A 23,758-nucleotide genomic window follows, 5' to 3' on the forward strand; every position below is an offset into this window, starting at 1 on the left:
GTTCAAGGCCAGCCTGGACAACACAGCAAGACTCTGTCTCTACAAAAAATAAAAATAAAAATAAAATAAAATAAAATATAAAAGATGAGGAAACAACGTGTATATACTTAAGCAGCTGCTTCCCTATAAAATACAAGTTTAATGTTGGATGATGATTTATTTCCTGATATCCTGGGTGTATTACACCACCTAGAACTTAAAAGGTTTTTAGTAATTTCTGCAGACTTAAGTGACAGGCGTCTCAAAGGGGATCATATGATAGAAGCAAGACACAGAACAAGTGACCTTGGCTTTCAAGGGTTTTTCTAAATTAATCTGCCATTATTCTTTACCTATTTAATGTATATTAAATCCTATACATATGGCAGTAATTCAAATTATTTATCTCTAATAATCTCAAACCCCAGAATCTGCATTAGAATGAGGGAAGAAGTTAGACTCTAACTCCTTTTTTTTTTTTTTGAGATGGAGTCTCACTCTTGTCACCCAGGCTGGAGTGCAGTGGCGTGATCTTGGCTCATTGCAACCTCTGCCTCCCAAGCTCGAGTGATTCTCCTGCCTCAGTCTCCCAAGTAGCTGGGAATACAGGTGCCCACCACCATGCCCGGCTAAATTTTGTATTATTAGTAGAGATGGGGGTTTCACCATGTTGGCCAGGCTGGTCTCGAACTCCTGATCTCAGGTGATCCACCCACCTCAACCTCCCAAAGTGCTGAGATTACAGGCATGAGCCACTATGCCTGGCCTTAGACTATAACTCCTAAATGTCAACCAAGTGTTTAAATTCTTATTTGTCTTGTTTGTTTGAACTGCTTTTCAAAGTTTCCTGCCCAGGCTCCCCAACTTACACAATTTCTTTTTTACTTCCCCCTCCTCCACCTTTTTTTTTTTTAATCTCTTGAAGAGACAAGTACATAAAGCACCCAGCAGAAAGCCTGAAACAAGGAAATGTTCATCACTTAACGTTTATTAAAGCAAGGGGATGAACAACATAGCCTTTGTTCTCCAGAAGCAAACAAAACAGCTCGCCCTAAATCCACAGGGAAGCTACCTAGATTGAAGCTCTTGGAGAGCGCCTCCCAGTGGCCAACCTGGGCAACTGGTTGAGAGTGGCTGGGTTCAGCACACCAGGAAACCTGTGCGGTTCCAGTTCCCGGACCCTTCCCCACACATCTGGCGCCATGTCTTGCTGTGTAATGTTAAAGGCGAATATTGTCAAGCTGAATTGGGTCTTTAAATATTTCCGAGATAAGAAGAGTGTTGTGACTTTTTGTTTGTAATATTTTGACTCACCATCAATCAGATTTCGTATTTTATTTCTGAAATACTCAGTTAGTTTTCTCACTCCTAAATAGTAGCTTATCTCTTCAGTTGAAATACGTGTTAGCCCTTAAAGGTCCAGGTCGAATGCCACTTCTCCAAGAAGTTTTTTATAATTGTTCCAGCAAGAATGTCATGTTCCCGCCACTAAAATGCCAAAGCAGTTAATTAATTTAAATTCTACCACTCTCAAGGCACACGTCCTTTCATTTTGTAGATTTTTCTTCTTCTTTTGCCCATATATCTTCTGCTCCCAAAGAAAAGAAATAATTTTTAGTCACTTTCAGCACTGAGCTCATTGCTATCTGTATAATAGAGGTGCAATATCTATTCGATAAATAAATAAAAGCTGCCATTGAAATTGCAGACTACTAAAAAATTTTATTATATCACAGCTGAAACCAATCTTCAGAGACAATTTTATCCTTAAAGCTGAGGAAAATTGCTTCATTAATTGGCTTACTCCAAGTCACACCTCACATTTCTTAGCTCCTCCTCCATTCTCCAATATTTCTTTACTGAAAAAACTGCTGACAAATTATTTAGTGTGTGTGTGTGTATTTGGAGACAGGGTCTTGCTCTGTCACCCAGGGTGGAATGAAGTAACAATCAGCTCACTGCAGCCTTGAATTCCTGAGCTCAAGAGATCCTTGTGCCTCAGCCTCCCAAGTAGCTGGGACTCAAGCCTGTAATCCCAGCACTTTGGGAGGCCGAGGCGGGTGGATCAGAAGGTCAGGAGTTCGAGACCAGCCTGGCCAAGATGGTGAAACCCCGTCTCTACTAAAAATAAAAAATTAGCCGGGCGCGGTGGCACGCGCCTGTGGTCCCAGCTACTCGGGAGGCTGAGGCAGGAGAATCCCTTGAACCCAGGAGGTGGAGGTTGCAGTGAGCCGAGATTGTGCCACTGCACTCTAGCCCGGGTGACAGAGCGAGACTCCATCTCAGAAAAAAAAAAAAAAATTCCGTCTCAAAAAAAAAAACCAAAAGCTATTATTTTAAGTATACATTCATGGAAGTCCTCTCCCGAATTTCAGAGTATATGTTTGACAACTGTTGCAAATTCTCTTTCCTGGAAATATATAAATAAATAAGGTGAAAAAAGCAATAAGAAAGGAAATAATATGAGTAGAAATTCATATTTAGAGGGGAAAAAATAGACTCGCCCCCTCCCCCCCAACATACACACACACACGTATCCTGTATGTATCTACCTGGAATACACTTTGGTGTAAGTTGCGAGGTAGAGATCAACTGAAAGTATTCTCCAGATGACTCCCCGACTTTCCCTGAGCTGTGCTGAGTAACCTGTCTTTTCCAGACTGGTAGGAAATGACAGATGTACAGATGACTTTTGAACAACGTGGGTTTGAACTCCTCAACATGGACACTTATACATGGATTTTTCTCAGTAAAAGTTACACCAGGAACGCCTGCCTCTCTTGCCCAGCCTTCCACTTCCTCTACCTGCCTGGCCTCTGCCACACCTGAGACAGCAAGGCCGGCCCTCCCACCCTCACCTCCTCCTCCGCAGCCTCCTCAACGTGGTCATGGCAAGGGTGAGGACTTTTATGATGATCCACTTCCACTTAGTGAACAGATTTTCTCGTAATAACATTTTCTTTTCTCTAGCTTATTTGATAAGAATAAAATAATACATGTAACACAAAAACATATTAATTGATTGTTTCTGTAATTGATAAGGCTTTTGGTCAACAGTAGACTATTAGTAGTTATGTTCTGGGAAAGGTAAAGACAGTTTTTGACTGTGCGAGGGGTCAGCACCTGTAACCCCTGCATTGCTCAAGGGTCAACTGTAGTTTTTTCTTGTTTGAAATCTCGCTCAGTGCCCAGGCTGGAGTGCCCCAGTGATTGTGTCTCACTGCTGGCTTTGTCTCCTGGGTTCAAGTGATTCTCATGCCTCAGCCCCGAGTGGCTGGGATTACAGGCACCCACCACCACGCCCGGCTAATTTTTGTATTTTTGTAGAGACGGGGTTTCACCGTGTTGGCCAGGATGGTCTTGAATTCCTGACCTCAGGTGATCCACCTGCCTTGGCCTTCCAAAGCTCTGGGATTACTGGCGTAAGCCACTGGGCCTTGTTAACTTTATTTTTAAAACCAGGCTTTTAAGCAATGCATTTTTCAAATAAGCTCCCATATAGTCCACTGCCGCATCAACAAATAAGCCCTTACTAATTATATTTATAAAATTTCTTGTTTTCTGCATGTACCAACCCTGATGGCATCTGGGTGATAGTTGATAGTTGTGACTGTGACCCCCTTGGGGTCCCCCTAGCGTCACCCTCTCAGGAGAGAAAAGCCAGAGAAGGAGCTACTTGAGCTGTTGATCTCCGAAGCCGTGTCTGGCAGTGCGACTGGGTCATATATTTTGGGAAGGCTGGTCTGCTCTATGAATGCATTTCATCTATGAAATAAGCCCAGGTAATATGTTTAGAAAGACGGTAAGGAAGTCTGCCTTCCCAAGAGTGAATGTGGCCAGTGATTTCAGATGCCTGTCACAGGAGTGATGACTCCATCGTGACAGCTGTCTGACTTCCTTCTGACAGCAATTGGACAATGTTCATTTTATCAAGAAAACTGGAAATTTTCACCCACTCACCAGTCAATAAGTGAGACGCAGTATAGTGTGTTGACAAAATAGAAAGAGTGGGAGGTAGGCGCTCCAGTTTCCTGTCCTAATCTGGCCTATGTAGTAAGTAAGTATCAGGGGACGAATTCAATTTATTTGAGCCTCAGTTTTCTTTAGCATCTGTGGAAGGTAGTTGGACTATAAGATCTCTTGACTTCCAGCTAAATATAAGACTATGATTCCATAATAATATAGTTCCTCTATTCATCTGTAACCCATGTAGAGAAAAATCGAGCCGTGTACAAAGAATTCTTGTAGTCACCAATGAATAGCACATGGTCATTGTGTTACAATGCTTATAAAATAAAACAATTTATCCAGAAGAGGGAAGTGGGATGGATCAGATTGGCGTGACTTGAAGACAGACTATGCCAGCCTCTCTATTCCAAACTGGAATGCTGGCTCTGTGATGTGCTGTAACTGTATTGTGAGGCTTATTCTAATGATTTCGGTCAATGGTAAAAACTCCTCCTGGGGTTGTGTTGGAATAATACACTGAATGGAGGTGCTGGCTAGTTCATAAACTCTTTTTCTAATGGTGGTAGTTAGTTGTAGACCTTTTTTTTTTTCCTTCTTTGAGATGGAGTCTTTCTCTCCTAAGCTGGAGTGCAGTGGCGGGATCTTGGCTCACTGCAAGCTCCACCTCTTGGCTTCAAGTGATTCTCCTGCCTCAGCCTCCCAAGTAGCTGGGATTACAGGTGTGCAACACCACGCCCTGTAATTTTAATTTTTAACTGTTTTTTTTGAGACAGAGTTTCGCTTTTGTTGCCCAGGCCGGAGCGCAATGGCACAATCTTGCCTCACCCCAACCTCTGCCTCCTGGGTTCAAGCAATTCTTCTGTCTCAGCCTCCTGACTAGCTGAGATTACAGGCATGCGCCACCACGCCTGGCTAATTTTGTATTTTTAGTAGAGACAGAGTTTCTCCATGTTGGCCAGCCTGGTCTTGAACTCCTAACCTCAAGTGATCTGCCTGCCTCAGCCTCCCAAAGTGCTGGGATTACAGGCATGAGCCATAGCACCCGGCCTAATTTTCATATTTCTAGTAGATACGGAGTTTCACCATGTTGGCCAGGCTGGTCTTGAACTCCTGACCTCGAGTGATCCACCCACCTCGGCCTCCCAAAGTGCTGGGATTACAGACGTGAGCCACCACGCCCGGCCAACTTTTTTTTTTTTTTTTTTTTTTGCAAGCCTTACTTAAGACTAACTCATAGCAATATTCTGAAGCTGTGACAAGTCAGTATCCTGGAAGCTATCTCGGTAGAGGTTTCACAATACCACCGTGATACCACCTCTCTTCCTCTTTACAGTAGTGTAACTTTCGCTCTGTGTGTGTGTTTTTTTTAATAGCTTAAATTCTCATCCTAGTAATTCACGTATGTTTACGAAGGATGTATATAGGATTTAAACATTTTGAATTAATGATTTCAGAAAGGTGAGTTTTGACTCGGAGAAAGGAAGGTGAGGAAAAAACATTCTCAGCCAAAAACTCCTTTTTCCCAAAGTTCAAGGTAAGAAAACATCTAACATCCTCTTGGAGGTAAGTGGAAGAGAAGCGGCAGTCAGAGCCTTGACAGTCAGAAACCAATGAATGGAACGACCTGAGTAACGGACCCGACCCACGGAAGGTTGCCAAGCCGGAGAGTGAGGAACGGAAACAGAAACACGGCGTGATGGGTGAGTGGGGGGTCAAACGCTCTAGCGTTTGAGGAACAGCTTTTGAGGTGCCACTTCCCGGCGTGCAGCGAGCGGAAGGCGGGTCAGGACGGGAGCTGACCCCCGAGCAGGGGACACAGTGAATCTGTGGCATTTGGCACCAATCTCGGTGTTCACTGTGCACAGTCTCTGCACTAGGTATTTATTTTTTCATATGTCTAAAAAAAAGTCTGCACACTTCATTTCTGTCCAGTGAGAACTGATAGAGAATCAGGGATTTGAAAGGGCCTAGTCTGGAAATTTTCAATGGGTGAAAATAAGTGAGCAAAATTACATTCATACTAAAGTATAATTCTTTCCATCTGCTCCATAGTGGGATAGCCTCTTGAGGCAACTTCCAATTACAATATCATTTTAGATGCTTTCCATGGTGGCAGATGGGTGAGGACTAGGGTCTGCAGCGAAGAATAATAAACACAGCTCTGGGCATCCGTGGTGCTTCTAACACCAAGGAATACTCCAGTGGAAGAGTTCTCATTTTGTTGGGATGAATAAAATTAAATAAAAGTACACAGTACCCAATAAAGGATCAGAAAGCTTAAGCTTTGGTCAAGCAGAACAAAGGGCTAATGAGAAAAGGACGATGTATTGCAGTTTTCTTCTTTCAGTTCAAAACTAGGTTTTATTAGCGGAGTCTCCCAAAAGATTTGGACCAAATTTCCAATTCAGATATTATTAGAGATCATCAAAACTCAAGTCTCTTTACTGGTTTACACCAAATCACCCAAACTTCCAGCCCAAAACCCACATGTTCACATGGTTCCACAGTGCTGTTTATGGATGATAACCAGTTCTCGAAATGATAATCCTGTTAGAAGCCAGAGCCCTCAGCCTCTAGCATGTGTGCTTTGCACAGAAATGAGTCTCAAAGTTTGGGGCTGGTGAGGAGCCCAGTGCACAGGAGTTCCACATTAAGTCATAATTGGCTTTGTGTTGGACAGTGGATGTCAGTTGGTGAAATCAGGCACAGAAGAGGTAAGGGTTTCTTGTAATAACAACATAGCAACAAGCCACCCACGTGTTACTCAAAACTGTGGGACTGCAGGGAGGGCTTCGCTAGTCCCAGAACAGAGGTGTGACCTTGCCCCATGTCCGGCCTCGAGAAAATGTCTACAGCAGATTTGATGGAGAATCTCAGGGAAGAACTCACCTGTTTCATCTGCTTGGACTATTTTAGCAGCCCAGTGACCACCGAGTGTGGGCATAGCTTTTGTCTGGTGTGTCTCCTCCGGAGCTGGGAGGAGCATAACACACCTTTATCTTGTCCTGAGTGCTGGAGGACCTTGGAGGGCCCGCATTTCCAACCGAACGAGCGTCTGGGGAGGCTGGCCAGCATTGCCAGGCAGCTCCGGTCCCAGGTGCTGCAGAGCGAGGATGAGCAGGGCAGCTACGGGAGGATGCCCGCCGCTGCCAAGGCGCTCTCCGATGACGAGCAGGGTGGAGGCGTCTTCGCACTCCAGAGCCATGGTGTAAACAGAGAGCATCTCTCCAGCGAGGCTGAGGAGCATCACAGGGTAAGACAGCTGCTCAGCGTGAACCCCAGGACTCATCATAGGCTCCCCCCGTTAGCTTTCCTAACGTCCTCTATGGGGGACAGTCAGGAGTGCCCATCTGAGCACCACATCACAAACCGGTGTGGGTCCCGCTTACACCCCCCTTTTTCTTTCTTTCTTTCTTTCTTTCTTTCTTTCTTTCTTTCTTTCTTTCTTTCTTTCTTTCTTTCTTTCTTTCCTTCTTTCTTTCTTTCTTTCTTTCTTTCTTTCTTTCTTTCTTTCTTTCTTTCTTTCTTTCTTTCTTTCTTTCTTTCTTTCTTTCTCTTTCTTTTCCTTCCCTCCTTCCTTCCTTCCTTCCTTCCTTCCTTCCTTCCTTCCTTCCTTCCTTCCTTCCTTCCTTCCTTCTTCCCTCCCTCCCTCCCTCCCTCTCTCTCTCTCTCTCTCTCTCTCTCTCTCTCTCTCTCTCTTTCTTTCTTTCTTTCTTTCTTTCTTTCTGTCTGTCTGTCTGTCTGTCTTTTTTGAGATGGAGTCTTGCTCTGTCACCCAGGCTGGCGAGAAGGGGCATGATCTCGGCTCACTGCAACCTCTGCCTCCTGGGTTCAAGCGATTCTCCTGTCTCAGCCTCCTGAGTAGCTGGGACTACAGGCACCCGCCACAATGCCTGGCTAATTTTTTGTATTTTTAATAGAGATGGAGTTTCACCATGTTGGCCAGGCTGGCCTTGAACTACTGACCACAAGTGATCTGCCTGCTTCGGCCTCCCAAAGTGCTGTGATTACGGGTGTGAGCCACCGCCCCCGGCCTGCCCTTTGTTTCAGAGGCCTAGTACTATGCTGTCACCGGTCTTCAAAGCCCCTTCATGACCTGGTACTCTGCTCATTTGCCACAAAGGGTTTGTTTCTATTGCAGGAGAAACTTCAGGAAATCCTGAATCTTTTGTGTATGAGGAGAAAGGAAGCTCAGGCTGTACTAACCCACGAGAAGGAGAGAGTGAAACTGTGCCAGGTCGGTGTCTGTCTGACTTTTGGTGCTTGTGTATGACCCCATGAGGGGGACTAAAGGGAAATTTAGTGAAATATCAGGAAAAAAAAAAAGACAAATTTTTCCAGTCTCACCCCTAAAATATGTAGTTTCCTTACACTGGACTGCCTTCTTCTGACTGTCTTCGTTGGAATCTCAAGGCTCAGCTCCAATTCCCCCGCTCTGGGCAGACTCCTTTGTGCAGCTAGACAGTACCGTGGCTTCCTCTATGATGGCTCTGGTAGAATTATTTAAAACATAAGTGATACTTATAGACACATAACAGAAGACGGAAAGCAATTTAAAAAACAAATAGCTCAAAAGCATTGAGGGAAAAATGCAAATTAAAAAGAAATAAAGAGAAAGACATATAAAAGCAAAATACTGGTTTAGATGAGACCTGACAAGTCCTCAAGGTTGGTCACAGACATGGATTTGAGCTCTGCGGCAGTCAAAGCATTTGAATTCTTTTTTTTTTTTTTTTGGAGATGGAGTTTCACTGTCACCCAGGCTGGAGTGCAGTGGTGTGATCCCGGCTCACTGCAACCGCCACCTCCCAGGTTCAAGCGATTCTCCTGCCTCAGCCTTCCGAGTAGCTGGGATGACAGGCGCGCGCCACCATGCCCAGCTAGCTTTGCATATTCGTAGAGATGGGTTTTTACCATGTTAGCCAGGCTGATCTCGAACTCCTGACCTCAGGTGATCCACCTGTCTCAGTCTCCCAAAGTGCTGGGATTCCAGGCGTGAGCCACCGTGCTTGGCCATAGACTTTTAATTCTTCAGTGAGAATATTTGCCATATATATTTCTATTCCTTTATGGTTATCTGATACCTATTTTCACTGAATAAATATTTATTGAATAAATGAAAACGCATTTTTCATAATTTTTCTTAATTGTGTTTTATTTGTATCCTAGTCCTGATCACTACCTGTCATACTTCTTACTCGTTTTCGGTTTTCTCCACTAGAACGACAGCCTCCTGGAATGGAGATTTTGGTTTTGTTCACTATTGTGTCTACAGTGCACATACCTCTGAAAACATCAGCCTCTACACCCAGCGCATCAATAGAATATATGTGTTATATGTTGGGTTTCAGGAATTGCTGCCATGAAACTCTAGGACTTGGCCAGGCACAGTGGCTCACACCTGTAATCCCAGCACTTTGGGAGGCCAAGGACAGTGGGTCACTAGGTCAAGACACTGAGAAAATCCTGGCCAACATGGTGAAACCCTGTCTTTACTAAAAATACAAAAATTAGCCGGGTGTGGTGGGGGCGCCTGTAGTCCCGGGTGCTTGGGAGGCTGAGGCAGGAGAATGGCGTGAACCCAGGAGGCAGAGCTTGCAGTGAGCCGAGATTGCACCACTGCACTCCAGCCTGGGCAACAGAGCGAGACTCTGTCTCGAAAAAAAAGAAAAAAAAAGAAACACTAAGACTTGTAAGGATTAAAAATCTACAGACAGGTGCATTTCTCTTACTATATCTCGTGTGTGTGTGTGTGTGTGTGTGTGTGTGTATGTGTGCATGTGTGTTTTGGCAGGAAGAAACAAAGACTTGCAAACAGGTTGTTGTGTCAGAATACATGAAAATGCACCAGTTCCTGAAGGAAGAAGAGCAGCTGCAACTCCAGCTACTAGAACAGGAAGAGAGAGAGAACATGAGGAAACTGAGGAACAATGAGATCAGATTGACCCAGCAAATCAGAGGCCTGAGCAAAATGATCGGACAGATGGAGTCCTCCAGTCAAAGCTCGGCTTTAGAATCTCTTGAGGTGAGAGTAACATTCACGAGAATCATGGGAAAAATTATAGTAACTCATAGTACTTCAAGCCATAGGAAATCATGTTTTCTTTATTCATCTTAAAAACTAAGTTCTGGTCCAAAAGTAGTTTTCCTAAAGAATTGACATTCTATATGTCAATAAAGCCTTACAGAAGAGAGAGAGAAAAGAAAATCCAGAGGAATGCTTATCCCAAACAAGCCTGACGGTGGCTTCAATTTCTTCTGTACCTGCCTCTCTGCAACCTCAGCTTTGTTAATTTTTTTTCTAGTTTATTAATGTGTATTTACTGTGTGCTGGGCAGATTAAATTTAATCTTCACAAAGACCTGACGAAGGTAAGTACCATTATGATATGAACTCTAGGTCTACATGACTGTCATCTACAGGATGGGTTAATAGCAGCACTGAATTAATCATTCATACCGTGGTACTCGGGCGATCTGCCCACCTGATAGTTAATAGATGGGAGAGCCCCACTGTTCCGTGCAGGGGACTCCTATTTGTCACCACTTTTGGTCTACTGTCTTTCTAGGCTACTGCATTCTTCAGGACCTTCTTTTTTTTTTTTTTTTTTTTGAGACAGAGTCTCACACTGTCACCTAGGCTGGAGTGCAATGGCTCAGTCTTGGCTCACTGAAACCTACACCTCCTGGGTTCAAGCAATTCTCCTGCCTCAGCCTCCTGAGTAGCTGGGATTACAGGTGTGCACCACCACGCCCGGCTAATTTTTGTATTTTTGGTAGAGACAGGATTTCACAATGTTGGCCAGTCTGGTCTCGATCTCTTGACCTTGTGATCCACCCACCTCAGCCTCCCAAAGTGCTGGGATGACAGGCGTGAGCCGCCGTGCCCGGCCATGGACTTTCTTATACATAAGCCACGTGATCCAACCCCAGCTTCAGGTCTGTTTGTAGACTGGTTCCACAGAATGCTACTGTTTAATTGAGGGCCTTCCAAACACACCACCCCAAGCCAACACAGGCTTGGTTAGCCTCAGTTGTCACCAGCCCATTTTCCTTTGTTATCTCTGTCCTCTCGCTGGATGGTCAATGAGATCAGCAAGTTGGCTTGTTTGCAGAACAGGTTCCCTGGACAAAGTGATGACACGAGAAAAAGAAAAGGAGCAAGTATTCTCTAGTCATTGTGAGGAACATCCTGTGTTCACCACGGCACACCCCTTTTCTCTGCTCTGTGTGCTCCCACTCGTGGCGTGCTTCATGGGAAGCAGATTCTGTGAGCTTTGCAAGGACTGCATGCAACATGAATTTCGTCTGTGTTATGATCAGAACGCACAGTGCTAACTTCTTTCTTTTTTACCCTTAGGAAGTGAGAGGAGCCCTGGAAAGGTAGGCTTTCATTCTGTGTTCCGTTATGCAAGCTGTGGGGAAGGGGTGCTGATAGCCGGTTTGGAGTGGGGAGAGAAGGTCTGTGCTGTTGCTGGGGGAGAAATGAGGTGGACTCTCCAGCGGGAGCAGGTCACGCGGTCTGTGCTGAGGAGTGAACCTGTCTGCTGTCTTGCAGGAGCGAGCCACTCTTGCTTCAGTGTCCAGAGGCCACCACCACAGAGCTGAGTCTGTGCCGCATCACGGGAATGAAGGAAATGCTAAGAAAATTCAGCAGTAAGTCAGCCTGATGTGTTACCCCTCCGGGGCTCGTAGAATTAACTTCAGCAGACGTTCTTCCAGTGTCATTCACTGTCTGACACTAGGCTCCCGGTTACGGAATCTGGGCCGGCAAGGAACATCAGGGAGGGCTGGGGCCACAGACCGTCTCTGAGCGTGAGCAGAGAGAAGCAGTGAGACTTCACTCAGGCTTTGTCTGGCTTCGTTTTCTGTCTAAGAAGTCCTGGTCTTTCCCTTTTTTTTTGAGATGGAGTCTCACTTTGTCACCCAGGCTGGAGTGAGTGGCGCGAACTCAGCTCACTGCAAGCTCCGCCTCCCAGGTTCACGCCATTCTCCTGCCTCAGCCTCCCAAGTAGCTGGGACTACAGACACCGGCCACCACGCCCGGCTAATTTTTTGTATTTTTAGTAGAGACGGGGTTTCACCGTGTTAGCCAGGATGGTCTCCATCTCCTGACCTCATGATCTGCTTGCCTCGGCCTCCCAAAGTGCTGGGATTACAGGCATGAGCCACCACGCCCGGCCAATCCTGGTCCTTTCTTTGTTGGTTTTGTCATTGTTTCCATCCCCACCTTGCACATGCAGACACACCCCCTCATGCAGGGGCGTCTACGTTTCTAGCTCTGTTCCTGTTAGGATAAAAGCTGACTTAAATTCTACAATCCCAGCAAGGGTGCATTCGATGAACTGTGCTTGTAGAATGCTCCAGATGTTTAGTCTGGCTAACAACACCCAGAGACGTCAGGATTAGTTCTCAGCTTTTATCTTGGGGACAGTCTGACCCTCAGAGGAAGGTCTAGTGAGCTTTGAACTCCAGAGTGTTGAATGAAGCCCTGCCATGGGCCCGGCGCTGTGCTGTTGGGCTGTGCGCTTACTCACAACGATAAATAAGGCAGATTTGGCCTGTGCTGTCGTAGAATTTTCAATGAAATTGAGGAGACAGGCATTAATCACACAGATAATTAGTTATGGTGGGATCTGGTATATACATAAAAGCATGAAATGGTATGAGTGGGGCCGGGTGCAGTGGCTCACGCTTGTAATCCCAGCACTTTGGGAGGCCAAGGAGGGCGGATTGCTTGAGGCCAGGAGTTCGAAACCAGCCTGGCCAACATGGTGAAACCCCGTCTCTACTAAAAATACAAAAAAAAATTAGGTTTGTGTGATGGTGGCGTCTGTAATCCCAGCTACTCGGGAGTCTGAGGCAGGAGAATCACTTGAATCCGGGAGGCAGAGGTTGCAGTGAGCCAAGATTGCACCACTGCACTCCAGCCTGGGCAACAAGAGAGAATCTCCGTCTCAAAAAAAAAAAAAAAAAAAAGGAATGATTGGGGCACCTGATCGTGTCTGGACAGTGAGTAAAAGTTGGAGTCCTTAACCGGGCACAGTGGCCCATGCCTGTAACCCCAGCACTTTGGGAGGCTGAGGCGGGTGGGTCACCAGAGGTCAGGAGTTTGAGACCAGCCTGGCCAGGATGATGAAACCCCATCTCCCACTAAAAATACAAAATCCAGCCGGGCGTAAGTGGCGGACATTTGTAATCCCAGCTACTTGGGAGGCTGAGGCAGCAGAATCGCTTAAATCTGGGAGGTGGAGGTTTCAGTGAGTCAAAATCGCACCACTGCACTCCAACCTCAACAACCAAGAGTGAAACTCTGTCTCAGAAAAAAAAAAAAAAAAAAAAAAAAAAAGGCCCGTATGTGACTATCGGTTCACAGCGTGTGTGTGCTTCATCACGTGGTCCCCGGATGCTGCACTGAACCCAGGAAGCTGCATTTGTCATGACGTAATGAAAAAAGCTGGTTAGGGATTGTGATTCAAACACTCAGTAACTGTGTAATCTTGGTGAAGTTTCCTAACCCTCGTGAACCTGTTTTCTGTTTTGTAAAAATGATAAAAGAATGCTTGCAGTGATTAAATGAGATAATGTATAGAAAATGTTGGGCACATTAGAAGTTCAGCTAAAGGTAAGTGCTATTTTCTCTCCCACCCAAAACGAAGAACCAGAACCTACCATGGCTAATATGAATGCAAACAACCAAGGGTATCCCTGTGTGGACACACAGTTCAGAGCTCTAAAGATGTCCTGTAAACAGAGCAACGTCCATTCCCTCACAGGGATTCTCCTCCCCACCCCAGGCAGGCCAAAGCTCCTTCTCCACGAGGCTCTTCTCTCTTTCCATTTGGAGCTTCATGCTATGTGTTGTGGAACAGTAGAAGAGGAACTCAGAAATTTTGTTCTAAACCAAATCCTTTTTTTTTTTTTGTTGAGGCTGAGTCTTGCTCTGTCACCCAGGCTGGAGTGCAGTGGTGTAATCTTGGCTCACTGCAGCCTCCACCTCCTGAGTTCAAGCAATTCTCATGCCTCAGCCTCCTGAGTAGCTGGGATTACAGGCACACGCCACCATGCCTGGCTATGTTTTGTATTTTTAGTGCAGACGGGGTTTCACCATGTTGGCCAGGCAGGTCTCGAACTCCCGATCTTGTGATCTGCCTCCCTCGCCCTCCCAAAGTGCTGCATTACAGGTGTGAGCCACCGCGCTTGGCCCCAAATTACGTTTAAAAAACCAGGACTAAATACTAAGAATTCAATGTAAATCTCACATATGTAAGAGGTTTTTCAAGCATGCCCAAGGGAAATTTCTTCTTTCCTCCTCTTGCAGCGGAGATAACGCTGGACCCAGCCACAGCCAATGCCTATCTCGTGTTGTCCGAGGATCTGAAGAGTGTGAAATACGGGGGAAGCAGACAGCAGCTACCCGACAACCCGGAGAGATTTGACCAGTCTGCGACCGTGCTGGGCGCTCAGATCTTCACCAGTGGGAGACACTACTGGGAGGTGGAGGTGGGAAACAAGACGGAGTGGGAAGTGGGCATCTGCAAGGACTCGGTGAGCCGAAAGGGGAACCTCCCTAAGCCACCCGGGGACCTGTTCTCACTGATCGGTTTAAAAATCGGAGACGATTACAGCCTCTGGGTCTCGTCCCCTCTGAAAGGTCAGCACGTCAGAGAGCCCGTGTGTAAGGTTGGTGTCTTCCTGGACTATGAGTCTGGACATATAGCATTCTACAACGGGATGGATGAGTCCCTCATCTACAGCTTCCCGCCGGCTTCTTTCCAAGAAGCTCTCAGGCCAATCTTTTCCCCCTGCCTCCCAAATGAGGGGACAAACACAGACCCTCTCACCATCTGCTCACTCAACAGCCACGTCTGAGGGGCGTGCCCTGAGCCTTCACAGCGGGCCATGTCTGAGACCAAGACATAACTATTAAGATGATGAAGGCGTCGACAGTATTAATGTCAGGTGATCTGAAATAAACTCCCCTACCCCCACCCCACCCCCAAGAGTTTCCATTAACTTGATCCCACTATGAGCAGCCAAATTACACGATCGACTTCAACCCCAACAGAAGAGAGCTGATCATATTCTGTGTCGTTAACTAAATGAATTCTCTAGGCTACCCCATGTATGTGCTGGTCACTCAAATACTGAGACCCTGTTACCATGAATCCTACTGCTATAGGCTGGATTTTATAAATAGATGTCACTTTTTCAAGTGTATTTAATTATTTGACTCTGAAAAACTGTGCTGTTCGAATGTGTCTTTGTCCTCCATGCAGAGCTCTGCAGGCTGGGGCAACTCAAATCCGTCTGGGAAACTGAGGCACGGGCACATCTTTCCAGGGCGGGTGAAAGGGCTCAGGCCTCATCCTTCTCCCGAAAGCCATTTTCCTTCCCATCCCACGAGGCTGCAGTGTTTGTACTCAGGAAGGCTTATATATACTTATATACGTAAGTGTGTTTCAGAACACTGCAAAGATTTGTGTGAATATCGTCATACCATTCATGTTTCCATAATCACAAGAGACTGGATCCTTCCATTAATATGTTAAAAGGTGACAGAGTAAAGTCTCTATTCAGTAAATGTATCACGGCAGGGGATGCCAAGCGACTATACTGCACTGTATATAAGGCTCTTTTCTGGGCTTTTGTGATGTTCTGTGAGCAGAAGGCTTTCAATCTCTGTAAGGCCAAAGAGCCTACCCTCCTCTTACCTCAAAACGTCAGGGCAGGCCGGGCACGGTGGCTCACGCCTGTAATCCCAGCACTTTGGGAGGCTGAGACGGGTGGATCACCCGAGGTCGAAAGTTTGAGACCAGCCTGACCAACGTGGAGAAACCCCATCTCTACTAAAAATACAAAATTAGCTGAGTGTGGTGGTGGGCGCCTGTACTCCCAGCTACTCGGGAGGCTGAGGCAGCAGAATCGCCTGAACCTGGGAGACAGATGTTGCAGTAAGCAGAGATCGCTCCATTGCACTCCAGCCTGGGCAACAAGAGCGAAACGCCATCTCAAAAAAAAAAAAAAAAAGAAAGAAAGAAAAGTCAGGGTTTGTTAGGAAGGCGTGGTGGCTGAGGGGAGCTCTTTCGGCTGGTGGTCTGCGTTAGGCTCGCTGTCTTTAGTGATCTATCCTGGCAGGTGTGTGTTGTTTGTTTGTTTGTTTGTTTTAAGATGGAGTCTCGCTCTGTCACCCAGGCTGGCGTGCAATGGAGCGATCTTGGCTCACTGCAACCTCTGCCTCCGGAGTTCAAGCAATTCTCCTGCCTCAGCCTCCCAAGTAGCTGGGATTACCGGCACTCGCCACCATGCCCAGCTAATTTTTCTATTTTTAGTAGAGACGGGGTTTCACCATGTTGGCCAGGGTGATCTTGATCTCCTGACCGCCCGCCTTGGCGTTAGCCAAGGTGTTGGGATTACAGGCGTGAGCCACTGCGCCCGGCCTTATTTTATTTATTTTTAAAAATTATTGTTTTTTGAGATGGAATTTTGCTCTGTCGCCCAGGCTGGAGTGAAGTGGCGCAATCTCAGCTCACTGCAGCCTCCTCCACCCAGGGTTCAAGTGATTCTCCTGCCTCAGCCTCCTGAATAGCTTAATCCCTATAGACACCTGCCACCATGCCCAGCAAATTTTTGTATTTTTAGTAGAGATGGGGTTTTGCCATGTTGGCCAGGCTGGTCTTGAATTCCTGACCTCAAGTGATCCGCCCGCCTTGGTCTCTCAAGTGCTGGGATTATAGGTGTGAGCCACCACACCTGGGCTCCACTTATTTTATTATATAGATTTTATATCTTGATTTCTCACCTCAAAAAGCTAAGAAACAAAATTATAAAAAGCAAACTGCAAACATTTGGAATATATCTTTACTTGATTACCGAAAATCCCAATTTTGTGGAAGGACTAAGTGAATAAAAAAGTACAAAAGTAATTTACATTTACTTTGGGGAGTGAGAGTGGGGATGAAGGGGAGTGAGAGTGGGGGTGAGATGAGGAGTGAGAGTGGGGGTGAAGGGGAGTGAGAGTGGGGGTGGGAAGGGGAGTGAGAGTGGGGGTGAAGGGGAGTGAGAGTGGGGGTGGGAAGGAGAGTGAGAGTGGGGGTGGGAAGGGGAATGAAAGTGGGGTGAAGGGGAGTGAGAGTGGGGGTGAAGGGGAGTGAGAGTGGGGGTGGGAAGGGGAGTGAGAGTGGGGTGGGAAGGGGAGTGAGAGTGGGGGTGGGAAGGGGAGTGAGAGGGGGGGTGAAGGGGAGTGAGGGTGGGGTGAAGGGGAGTGAGAGTGGGGGTGAAGGGGAGTGAGAGTGGGGGTGAGATGAGGAGTGAGAGTGGGGGTGAAGGGGAGTGAGAGTGGGGGTGGGAAGGGGAGTGAGAGTGGGGGTGAAGGGGAGTGAGAGTGGGGGTGGGAAGGAGAGTGAGAGTGGGGGTGGGAAGGGGAATGAAAGTGGGGTGAGGGGGAGTGAGAGTGGGGGTGAAGGGGAGTGAGAGTGGGGGTGGGAAGGGGAGTGAGAGTGGGGTGGGAAGGGGAGTGAGAGTGGGGGTGGGAAGGGGAGTGAGGGGGGGGTGAGAAGGGGAGTGAGAGTGGGGGTGGGAAGGGGAGTGAGAGTGGGGGTGAGAAGGAGAGTGAGAGTGGGGTGAGAAGGGGAGTGAGAGTGGGGGTGAAGGGGAGTGAGAGTGGGGGTGAAGGGGAGTGAGAGTGGGGTGGGAAGGGGAGTGAGAGTGGGGGTGAAGGGGAGTGAGAGTGGGGTGGGAAGGGGAGTGAGAGTGGGGGTGAAGGGGAGTGAGAGTGGGGGTGAAGGGGAGTGAGAGTGGGGGTGGGAAGGGGAGTGAGAGTGGGGTGAAGGGGAGTGAGAGTGGGGTGAGAAGGAGAGTGAGAGTGGGGGTGAGAAGGGGAGTGAGAGTGGGGGTGGGAAGGGGAGTGAGAGTGGGGTGAGAAGGGGAGTGAGAGTGGGGTGAGAAGGAGAGTGAGAGTGGGGGTGGGAAGGGGAGTGAGAGTGGGGTGAAGGGGAGTGAGAGTGGGGTGAGAAGGAGAGTGAGAGTGGGGGTGAGAAGGAGAGTGAGAGTGGGGGTGGGAAGGGGAGTGAAAGTGGGGTGAAGGGGAGTGAGAGTGGGGGTGGGAAGGGGAGTCAAAGTGGGGTGAAGGGGAGTGAGAGTGGGGGTGGGAAGGGGAGTGAGAGTGGGGGTGAGAAGGGGAGTGAGAGTGGGGGTGGGAAGGGGAGTGAGAGTGGGGGTGGGAAGGGGAGTGAGAGTGGGGGTGAGAAGGGGAGTGAGAGTGGGGGTGGGAAGGGGAGTGAGAGTGGGGTGAGAAGGAGAGTGAGAGTGGGGGTGGGAAGGGGAGTGAGAGTGGGGGTGGGAAGGGGAGTGAGAGTGGGGTGAGAAGGAGAGTGAGAGTGGGGGTGGGAAGGAGAGTGAGAGTGGGGTGAAGGGGAGTGAGAGTGGGGTGAGAAGGAGAGTGAGAGTGGGGGTGAGAAGGAGAGTGAGAGTGGGGGTGGGAAGGGGAGTGAAAGTGGGGTGAAGGGGAGTGAGAGTGGGGGTGGGAAGGGGAGTGAGAGTGGGGGTGAGAAGGGGAGTGAGAGTGGGGGTGGGAAGGGGAGTGAGAGTGGGGTGAGAAGGGGAGTGAGAGTGGGGGTGGGAAGGGGAGTGAGAGTGGGGATGAAGGGGAGTGAGAGTGGGGGTGAGAAGGAGAGTGAGAGTGGGGGTGGGAAGGGGAGTGAGAGTGGGGGTGGGAAGGGGAGTGAGAGTGGGGGTGAGAAGGGGAGTGAGGGTGGGGATGAAGGGGAGTGAGAGTGGGGGTGAGAAGGAGAGTGAGAGTGGGGTGAAGGGGAGTGAGAGTGGGGTGAGAAGGGGAGTGAGAGTGGGGGTGGGAAGGGGAGTGAGAGTGGGGTGAGAAGGGGAGTGAGAGTGGGGGTGGGAAGGGGAGTGAGGGTGGGGATGAAGGGGAGTGAGAGTGGGGGTGAGAAGGAGAGTGAGAGTGGGGGTGGGAAGGAGAGTGAGAGTGGGCGTGGGAAGGGGAGTGAGAGTGGGGGTGAGAAGGGGAGTGAGGGTGGGGATGAAGGGGAGTGAGAGTGGGGGTGGGAAGGGGAGTGAGAGTGGGGGTGAGAAGGAGAGTGAGAGTGGGGGTGGGAAGGAGAGTGAGAGTGGGGGTGGGAAGGAGAGTGAGAGTGGGGGTGGGAAGGGGAGTGAGAGTGGGGGTGGGAAGGGGAGTGAGAGTGGGGGTGAGAAGGGGAGTGAGAGTGGGGGTGAGAAGGGGAGTGAGAGTGGGGGTGAGAAGGGGAGTGAGAGTGGGGGTGAGAAGGGGAGTGAGAGTGGGGGTGAGAAGGGGAGTGAGAGTGGGGGTGAGAAGGGGAGTGAGAGTGGACCCCGGGAGGTGTGTTCCTCGTGTAGACACTCATCCCTTCCACTGCTCAGGGCGGGGTCTCACTGCTTCGGCCTTTGAACTTGTGATAACGACATTCCCTGAATATGAGGGTGTCCCCACAGAACCTGCCACCATTCCTTAAGCTGTTCCCTCATCCTCCCTTGTTAATTCCTCTCCAAATCCCTGTCTTCCCTTGTTTCCTGAGTGGTCCGTATCCCCAGGACATAGCTATTCCAAGTGGAATTTGCTTCTCTACCTCTTCAAAATTAGCTAGAAGAGGGAGGAAGGACATCAGGAGGAATCTTCCGCATCGGACTGCAATTTGCTTCATTTTTAAATTTTCTTCCTCCCGGAGCACTTTAAAAATAAAATATTGCCAATCTCTTATGCTGAAATCTGATATTCAAAACAACTTCAGATAAGATCTTTATCTACTTTTTTGCTCTGATTATTCCCAGCTTCCTGGTGTACCTCCCCCTGCCCTGCCACAATCTCCCTATCACGCTTAGAGAGTAGAGAGTATCCGTACCTTATCTGACCTTAGATCACTTTACAAGGCCCTCTTACACTGAGTTAACTGAAGAATGTGGCCAATCCAGCCTTCCGTATTCTTGGATTTATCCCTGGCTTGTACCTTGGAAGGATGAGAACTAATACATCACCACAGGAAAATGAGAACATGCTGCAATGTGCAAAGGTTAAAATAAAAATTGCATGTAATTTTACAACATGCAGATAACCAGTGCTAATATTTTTGTGTATATCTTTCTAATCCTTTGTTTTTTAACGTATGTATGCTTTTAGCAAAATGAAAAAAAAGTTACCATAATATTACATAGTGAACTTCCTTCAATCATTAGATAGTTCTTGAAAATATGAATTTTTATATTCCTAAATGTATATGCATGTGTCTTCTACAAATTAGCACATTTTATTACATTACACTTATCCAAAAATCTACATCCAATAAATGATACAATGATATCACCTAATAAACACTTCATATAAAAATTTCTCACTTGTCCTTGTAATGTTCTTTATAGTTATTTTTCAGTCTTCCAGTGACCAGGAATAATATAGCAGCATGCATTGAATTTAATTGTCTTAGAAACTATGATTTTTTTTTTTTTTTTGAGGTGGAGTCTCACTCTGTCCCCCAGGCTGGAGTGCAGTGGCGCGATCTTGGCTCACTGCAACCTCTACCTCCCAGGTTCAAACAATTCTCCTCTCTCAGCCTCCCCAGTAGCTGGGACTACAGGCGCGCACCACCATGCCTGGCTAATTTTTTTTTTTCAATAGAGATGGGGTTTCACCATATTGGTCAGGCTTGTCTCGAACTCCTGACCTCAGGTGATCCACCTACTTCAGCCTCCCAAAGTGCTGGGATTACAGGTATGAGCCACCACACACAGCCTGATTTTTTTTTTTTTTTTTTGAGATAGAGTCCCACTCTGTCACCCAGGCTGAAGTGCAATGGCATGGTCTTGGTTCACTGCAACTTCCACCTCCGGGGTTCAAGTGATTCTCCTGCCTCAGCCTCCCTTGTAGCTGGGTTTACAGGCACGTGCCACCACACTTGGCTGATTTGTGTATTTTTAGTAGAGATGGGGCTTCGCTGTGTTGGTGAGGCTGGTCTTGAACTCCTGACCTTGTGATCCACCTGCCTTGGCCTCCCAAAGTGCTGGGATTACAGGCGTGAGCCACTGTGCCAGGCAGAAAATATGATTTTTAATGGGAGTAGTACTTCTTTATATAACTGTCCCTAATTCATGTAATCATTCCACCATGGTGTAGCATTCAGATTTTCTGTTGGTCACTATTATACCTCCCACTGTGGTGAACACAGTGCACAGAAAGCCCTGGGTGTCTCTCTGATTCTTCCCCAAGTGCGTCTCCGGCAGGCAGGAAGGCTCCCTGTGCGTCCTGTGCTGTGTGTGTGTTGATTGTCCCCTCCCTTCGTTCTACCAGCACTGCAAGGAGTCCCAGAGGCTTCCCTCACACGCCCACACCGAAGGGACAGACACACTAGTTCCAGACCAGCGAAAGGCCATGTGTGCCCTGCCTTCTGGTCTCGCCAGAGCACTGCGTTTATTCCCCAGGAAACTACGCTGGGAAGGACTGGAGAAGTGCTTAGACTTTGAAACTAGACACTGAGGCTGGGTCGTGACTCGCACCTCTAATCCCAGCACTTTGGGAGGCCAAGGTGGGAGGATCGCTCGAACCCAGGAGTTTGAGACCAGCCTTGGCAACATAGTGAGAACTTATTTCTACAAAAAACTGAGGGCTGGGCACCGTGGTTCATGCCTGTAATCCCAATATTTTGGGAGGCTGAGGTGGGCGGATCACCAGAGGTCAGGAGTTTGAGACCAGTCTGGCCAAAATGGCAAAATCCCGTCTCTACTAAAAAATACAAAAAATTAGCTGGGTGTGGTGGTGTGTGTCTGTGATCCCAGCTACTCAGCAGCCTGAGGCAGGAGAATAGCTTGAACTCGGGAGGCAGAGGTTTCAGTGAGCCCAGATTGCCCCACTGCACTCCAGCTTGGGTGACAGAGTGAGACTCGGTCTCAAAACACAAACACAAAAACAAAAAAAACTAAAAACTAAAAAATTAGCTGGGCGTGGTGGCACACACTGGGGCATCCAGTCACTCTGGAGGCTGAGGTGGGAAGAGGGCTTGAGCCCAGGAGGTCAAGGCTGCAGTGAGCCGTGACTGCGACACGCCAACCTGGGTTGAGGGAGCCAGACTCTGTCTCACAGGAAAAAAAAAAAGTTAAAGAAATGAAACTAGACAACCTGGGCTTGAATGCTTGACTTTGCCACAAAGTGACGGTTTTAACGTTCAGAAGTTATTTCAACTCTCAGAGACTTAGTTGCCTCTTCTCAACAGTGTGGGGAAGACCTCGTCCCTGTGATAATTACATGAGCACAAATCAAAACAACGTGTGGGGCACCACGACTTTTGTTAGCTCTCCTGTCTCCCCCAGAGGCTCTATTTTGTGTTCTTCAGAAAGGAGACAGAAAGACACTGGACTTGTGGGGAAGACAGAACACACAGGCACCAACATCTTTGAAACGTTTCCAAGCTTGGTGTTACTACTTTAGAGGGGAAAATATTAATAAAAGTTCAGTTGTAGTAAAATAAAGCCTCCACACATTGTTTTCTTATGTCTGTGCAGTTCTTCTGAGCCTGCATGCTGAACATTCTGTTCCCCAACGTTTAAAAAATCAACTAATCTAATATACAGTAAATACATACAACTAGGTCGGGCCTGGTGACACAGGCTGTGATCCCAGCACTTTGGGAGGCTGAAGTGGGAGGATCCCTTGAGGCCAAAAATGTGAGACCAGCCTGAGCAACACAGCAAGACTCTGCTTCCACTAAAAATAAAAACGAAAACAGACTAGCCAGGCATGGCGGCAGGTGCCTACAGGCCCAGCTACTTGGGAAGCTGAGCTGGGAGGATCACTTGAGCCCAGTGCTGGAGGCTGTGGTGAGCCATGATGGTGCCATTGTCCTCCAGCCTGGGCAGCAGAGCGACACCCTGTCTTAAAAATACATTGAAAATGAATACGTAACTATTTTAAAGAGGAAGTCTTGTTTTCATCCTTCCGTCCTGGGACTCTCATACCTTTGCCCTGAGCTCCTAGGCCATGGTGTGAACTTTGCTAAATGTTATGAGTGTGTGCGCTTCACGTCCTGCATGTGGAAGAATGGGCTGATGTCGCTCGGCCTGTCTACGTTTTTATATTGCATACACGCATGGAGTCCTGTGAGACCCCCCGGGCCTGCTGCGGGTCTCCCATGTGATGGCTTGTGGGGCCAACACCCGCTATCCTGGCTTCATAAAGCATCTGTGCAAGGAGCTGATCATGTCTCCTTCACCAAGGCTACGATCTGGGCGGGTTCCAACAGAAGCTTTACCGTCACTGTGCCTCGGTTCGTGTTCCACGTGGATTAAAGTGTCCTGAGATGTGGACCTCAGCCATTGGGTGGGGTTCAGGAAGGTGACCACCAGCTGTGTGAGCATTCCCGTCTGCCTCGCAAAACACATGCCAGATGTGTGCCATGACGTGAACAAGGCTGGAAAGCACGGCATCCTCTCCTTGTAAGCTTTTTTTTTGGAGCCGGAGTCTCGCTCTGTTGCCCAGGCTGGCATGAGCGGCGCGATCTCGGCTCACTGCAAGCTCCGCCTCCCAGGTTCAAGCGATTCTCCTGCCTCAGCCTCAAGTAGCTGGGACCACAGGCGCCGCCACCACGCCCGGCTAATTTTTTGTATTTTTAGTAGAGACGGGGTTTCACCATGTTAGCCAGGATGGTCTCGATCTCCTGACCTCGTGATCCACCCACCTCGGCCTCCCAAAGTGCTGGGATTACAGGCGTGAGCCACCGCACTCGGCCTGTCTACGTTTTTATATTGCATACATACATGGAGTCCTGTGAGACCTCCCCGGGCCTGCTGCCGGT

The 23,758-nt window shown here is 48.0% G+C and overlaps 1 protein-coding gene across 1 annotated transcript; it reads left to right on the forward strand.

Moving 5' to 3' along the window:
* Positions 1-6,670: 6,670 nt before the first annotated feature.
* On the forward strand, positions 6,671-15,184 carry TRIML1 (tripartite motif family like 1). Its single transcript, XM_008000514.3, has 6 exons — positions 6,671-7,201; positions 8,090-8,185; positions 9,743-9,973; positions 11,308-11,330; positions 11,506-11,603; positions 14,269-15,184. The coding sequence occupies exons 1-6, from the start codon at positions 6,776-6,778 to the stop codon at positions 14,817-14,819; spliced, it is 1,425 nt and encodes a 474-aa protein (XP_007998705.1). The 5' UTR covers positions 6,671-6,775; the 3' UTR covers positions 14,820-15,184.
* Positions 15,185-23,758: the final 8,574 nt, after the last annotated feature.

The sequence above is a fragment of the Chlorocebus sabaeus genome, chromosome 7, assembly GCF_047675955.1.
Source record: "Chlorocebus sabaeus isolate Y175 chromosome 7, mChlSab1.0.hap1, whole genome shotgun sequence".
Lineage (NCBI taxonomy): Eukaryota > Metazoa > Chordata > Mammalia > Primates > Cercopithecidae > Chlorocebus > Chlorocebus sabaeus.

Excerpts from the sequence above, each read along its gene's own strand:
- TRIML1 (XM_008000514.3), top strand. The coding sequence starts at position 6,776 with ATGTCCGGCCTCGAGAAAATGTCTACAGCAGATTTGATGGAGAATCTC. Across the intron at positions 7,202-8,089 it reads AGGCTGAGGAGCATCACAGG|GAGAAACTTCAGGAAATCCT; the intron begins GTAAGACAGCTG and ends TTTCTATTGCAG. Across the intron at positions 9,974-11,307 it reads CGGCTTTAGAATCTCTTGAG|GAAGTGAGAGGAGCCCTGGA; the intron begins GTGAGAGTAACA and ends TTTTACCCTTAG.